This window comes from Mesitornis unicolor, unplaced genomic scaffold (genome assembly GCF_000695765.1).
Source record: "Mesitornis unicolor isolate BGI_N332 unplaced genomic scaffold, ASM69576v1 scaffold46164, whole genome shotgun sequence".
Lineage (NCBI taxonomy): Eukaryota > Metazoa > Chordata > Aves > Mesitornithiformes > Mesitornithidae > Mesitornis > Mesitornis unicolor.
The window spans coordinates 463-5,783 of NW_010181631.1; the positions used below are offsets into that span (position 1 = coordinate 463).

Below are 5,321 nucleotides of genomic sequence, written 5' to 3' on the forward strand. Positions count from 1 at the left end.
CGAGGAGGGAGCCGGCAGGATCCGTGCTGTGGATATCGCTGAGATCCGTGGGGATACCCTCGTCAGCTGGAACATGCTGCACCCTACCATTGCCATCCTCCCTACCGGCAGGCCCGTGAAGGTCACGCACCCCAACATCTACCTCGTTCCGTACTCTGATCACTCATCCTTTTCGGAGTTGTGTGAGTTTGTGAAGTGGCTGAAACCTTGCTCGGTCATTCCAATCGTGAAGGGCAGCATGTGCCAAGCTTACTTTGAGAAATATTTAAGTTCTGCCCCCCAGGCACTTCCTGACCTTAAAATCCCAAAGCCCATGCAAGAATCTGTACAGCAGCAAGGCAAAGGGAAGAGGCAAAAGCCCATGTGTCTCTTGAAAAGAGCTGTGTGGCATTCGGTGCCCCGAGGAGTGGTTTATGATTCCTCAGAGGAATATACTGAGAAATCTGAAGAGGTCACGGATGCTAAGGTTCTTCAGCAGAACTGCTGCGAGTCAGCTTCCTGCTCTAAAGGAGTTTGCACTTGTCAGATGGGCAAGGAGGAAGGGAAGGAAGAGCTGAGTGGAGAGCAGCCAGGAGTAAGAGGAGCAGCAGGTGCTGTTAGCCAGGCCCCTCTTTCTGACAAGCACTTTCCAACTGCACTGGCAGAGCAGTATTTACTCACTCCTTTACATGTCCTAAAGCACAATTCCTCACAGAGATTTGACGAGCTGGTAGAAGATTTCTTTAGGAGGAGAGAAGTGTCTAAAAGGTAGTATGTCATGTGCCAGTGCAGTTGTTAGCAGTGGCTCTAGAGGCCTTAATTCAGGAGAGAGGAGCTCAGCTATGGGGCTCAACTTTCTTTACCTCCTCTTAGAGGACAAGAAGGAAACTAGAACCAGTCTGTAGGCATTAGATTTTTAATATTTATTTTTATATCTCTGTTTACATCTGTTGGGTCTGCACACTACACTCGGGCAGTGTGGTCCCACTGCGTGTGTGCCTTGTATCTACTTGCACTAACTTACCTGTCTTTTGTATCAAAAGATGCTGCCAGGGTGATTCACGCTGAGCTGCCTGTAGCCAATGTAATTAATGGGGTTGGAATGTGATGAAAGAAGCAAGAAAGGGGAATCTGAGAGCCCCAAAGATTCTTCTTTCTGTGTGCCTGTATTGCCTCATTGACAATGAGTGGTTCATCCCAAGATGCATTGCAAATATTATGTATTAAGGTACATTTTAAAAAATGGTGCTTGAAGCAATCTAGGAAATGAAGTGCCTCTAAGTCTACTAATCTGTTTTCTATCCACTAATCCCTCCAGACAGCCCTGCTTTTGTATCCAGCCAGCTGCAGCGGGATGCAGTTCTGCTCTCCCAAAAGCACCATCAGTGTTGACTGTCAATGCTTTTTCAGGTTACTGGCTGGCAAAAAATAGGAATTGTCTGGGTTCTTGAGTTCTGGACTTTCCAGAGTGGGTTACAGATCCTCTGCAGCCTCTGCACTCAAGTCTGAATTCTGTGTGACTGCAAAGTGCTTCTGGTAACTGCCAGCGCTCCTGTAGGCCCACTGCCTTCCCCCTCTTATCACACGGTGGCAAATGGGATGGACAATCAAGAAACATCTGCTTGGTGGTGTGAAGTGCTAAGTCTCAGCAGCGTTGTCCATCTCTGTACTGTAAGCAGTGCCTCTCAGTGGGGCTGTTGGCTCTGCCTGCCAGCCGCTGAGGGACATGGGAATGACAGAGCACAGAATGACAGAATTACTGAGGCTGGAAAAGACCTCTGAGACCATCAAGTCCAGCCCATGACCTAACACCACCACATTGGCCACACCATGGCACTAAGTGCCACATCCAGCCTTGCCTTCAGCACCTCCAGGGATGGTGACTCCACCACCTCCCTGGGCAGTCCATTCCAGTGCCTCATCACCCTCTCCATGAAAAAGTGCTTTCTGATGTCCAGCCTAAACCTCCCCTGGCGCAGCTTCAGGCTGTGCCCTCTTGTCTTGTCACCAGTTGCTTGGGAGAAGAGCCCGACCCCCACCTGACTACCGTTGTAGAGAGTTGTAGAGAGTGAGAAGGTCTCCCCTGAGTCTCCTCTTCTCCAGCCTAAACAACCCCAGCTCCCTTAGCCTCTCATTATAAGACTTTCCCTCTGGTCCCTTCTCCAGCCTCGTTCTCCTCTGGACCTGCTCCAGCACCTCCAGATCCTTCTTGAAGTGAAGGGCCCAGAGCTGTACACAGCACTCGTGAGGCCTCACCAGTGCTGAATACAAAGGGAGAATTACATCCCTGCTCCTGCTGGCCACACTATTCCTGATCCAGGCCAGGATGCCATTGGCCTTGGGGCCACCTGGGCACGCTGCTGGCTCACGTTCAGTCACTGTCAACCAGCACTGCCAGGTCCCTCTCTGCTGGGCCACTCCCCAGCCACTCTTCCCCCAGTCTGTAGCGCTGCATGGGGTTATTGTGGCCGAAGAGTAGGACCCTGCACTTGCTCTTGTTAAACTACATACCATTTAACTTCAAACAGTGAAATGCTTCATGAGGGGGAGCAAGGGCAGCTCGGGCTTCTTGTGGTCTGCATGGTCCTGTTTCTTGGAGGTTTCTGTATGGATTCTTTGCTGAGCTGCAGAGCCCATCGGGTCAGTGTGAGGGAAGACACCCCTGTCTTCTGTAACATTTGAGACTGGCAAGGAAGAATTGTGCTGTGCTTGTGTTTTGGCTGCTGCTGGCTGCCTTGGAGATGCAGGCTGTTATTTTAGTGCTGTGGAAATGTGGGTGACTCATGCGACAGGCAGGTGAGGGCAGCACTGCCTGAGCACCCTGGTTCCACGTCCTGCTCCCACACGCAGCCTCTCCACCGCTTGCCTTCTGAGTCACGGCTCTGGTTGGGTACGCTGCAAATGACCTCGGAGATCTGATGTGTTTCATGGCATCCAGCCTTTCCTCTTTCATCAACTGTTCTTATCAACCATTTATTCAAGTGAACGAAGTGGAGAACCCCCTGGTGAACCTCTGGGCAAAATGGAGTTGTAAATGTTAATTTGCTATGGAGGCAACTCTGATCTTTAGAGGACACAAAAAGAAGTGAAAATTGCAGACACTTCAGAAGCTGAGGATCTGCAACCCATTTCTGAATGCTTAGTTAAAACTGCAAAAGAAATACTGGCTTCTGTTGGTAGAGCTTAAAAGGTAATTCCTGCCACTTCAGAAAGAAATTATCCAAATCATACAGAGCCAAGGAAACCTAAAACCTGTCCATAGCTTTAAAAGGCAAGAGAAGCAGGAGAGACTTGACCACCAGTCAGCACATTGGAGGCCCTGGCCTCAGCACAGCAGGTGCATGAGGCACTTCAGAGTGCCACACATTTCCTCACCCTCTTAGGTGTTAAAATACCACTTTTGTGTGTGATCCTGGAAAACAAAACATGGCCTTGTGGGGGAAACTGGCAGTTCAGTACTGCTGAGCTCCAAGGTTTCTGAGGGTCCTTCAGCTTCCCCTGAAGTCTGGCAGGGAATAGCTGACCTCTTGCAGGCCTTGCTCTCCCCCACGCTTGCGTCCAACGCTTCCCTCTGTTCTGCCTGGCTCGGAGGGGAGGGGAGGGGAGGGCTGGTGCAGCCAAGAGCCGGAGCCTGTGGTGCACCAGGGTCTGAACTTGCTGCTTCCAGCTCGGCTCCGCCAGCTCTGGCACTGCGGATGTGTTCTGCTCACAGCTGTGACAATGAGGAGCTGCAGCCAAGCATTAGCTTGGCGTGGGGTACCAAAGGGCCACGCACTTGGAAACTTACAGTTATCTCGTCAGGAGAAAAAATGGTGCTCAGACCAAAGCCCTCCCAAATCTAGATAAGCAGAGCACACTTGAGCTGCTTATCTCTGTTCTACAGTTGGGAACAGAGCCCCACGGGGATGAAACAGCTCTCCCAAGGCCTCACAGCGGAGCCAGGAGCGAGCAGAGTCCCCTCTGGCAAGTTTTCAGCAGTGTTTTCAACAAGCTGTGATCAAATGCTGGCACCTCACGAGGGCAGGGCAGGCTTACGGTTCTGGGAGCAACGCTGCCCATGGAGCTCCTTCCACAGTTACCTGTGAGAGTCCAACCATGAAAGAGTTTAGCTGGCTCCAGCTTCTCCAGATCTGAGTAGGAAAAGGAGAACCCTGTCTGTGCTCTGGAGAGAAGGAAATGTACTCTTCAGGTTGCTACCAAGAGGCCGAGGTAAGACTTGCCAAGCTCTGCTCCACAGCAAACGTGTGTAACCTCCCTCTGCAGGGCACACCCTGGAGTGCTCTGCTCAGTGGCGCTTCTACCTCTGCTTCCCCTGCTACTGGGCTAAAGCCCTTCTGACAACTCTGCTGCAGAGCTGCTGCCCATTTCTGCACTGTGAGTTCTTACTGCTAATTTCTGGATGAATTGTGTAATGGAAAACAAAGTCATCAACTTTATCTAACTTTGTATACGGTGTGCTGTAGCTTTGGGCTTATTCCAAATTAACCCCAGGCATAAAATCTCTGTGCTCTTTTGTGGACCCCTCTGAAAAGGCATCAGAACGTGTAGAAAAGGTGGAGTTACCTTGATAACCATGAGAGGTGCTTTCACACAAGCTGCTGTCTGGCTACAGATATTCTGTGTGCGTTTGTGATTCCTTCTGCTACGTTTGGGCTTTTTTGCTAAGGTCACCGCAGTGCCTAAGTTTTCCTTGCTGTCACTTTGTACCTGGCCAAGTGCTGACCTTGGCACAGACCCTGAGCGTGGGGAATTGCTGGGGACAGAGCTCAGCTGACAGCAGAGGGGTGAGGGGTGAGCTGCTGAACGGTGGTGTGCTGGAGGAAGTGGGAAATGTTCTTTCTTGAATGCCAAGCACACGCGCTCGTCACCTGTAGGATTTGACACACAAATACTGTCCCACTTGCGTGTCTCTGCTGGCAGCTGCTTCTGCTGTCCATTGCGATGTTCTGTGACCCAAATCATGGCTGGAGTTGCCCAGGACTCCCTCGTGGAAAAAAGTTGCACTTCATTTTCTGCAATGCGGAAAACCTCGGTACCCCTGGGGGGTGTTTTGGGTTTCTTGTCACTTTTGGTTTTTTCCTGCTAATCTTCACTTCTGTCTGGATCCAAATGACCGCCTTGGGCTCTGCTTGTTAAAAGATGGGAGTTCATGCTTCTTGTACTGATGTTTACGTACGAGTAAATATGAAGCTGGTAAAAGTCTCTGCGGTTTTGGTTGAGTATTTGCAAACGTTTTAAGGTGCTGTAAGGTTCTGCAAGAAGCCAAAGGAACGTCTCTAAAGTTATTTTGGCTGTGGGAGAGGTGGCATTAAAACCCCTGGAGAGGGAATCCCCAGGGCACT

The 5,321-nt window shown here is 50.6% G+C and overlaps 1 protein-coding gene across 1 annotated transcript in view; it reads left to right on the forward strand.

Moving 5' to 3' along the window:
- Positions 1-751, forward strand: part of DCLRE1B (DNA cross-link repair 1B) — a gene marked incomplete at its 5' end in the record, with an annotated part of 1,167 nt that extends 416 nt beyond the window's left edge. The window contains 1 exon segment of the mRNA XM_010183479.1: positions 1-751. This exon segment is cut by the window's left edge and continues 18 nt beyond it. Within this exon segment, the coding sequence (XP_010181781.1) occupies positions 1-751 (751 nt within the window).
- Positions 752-5,321: the final 4,570 nt, after the last annotated feature.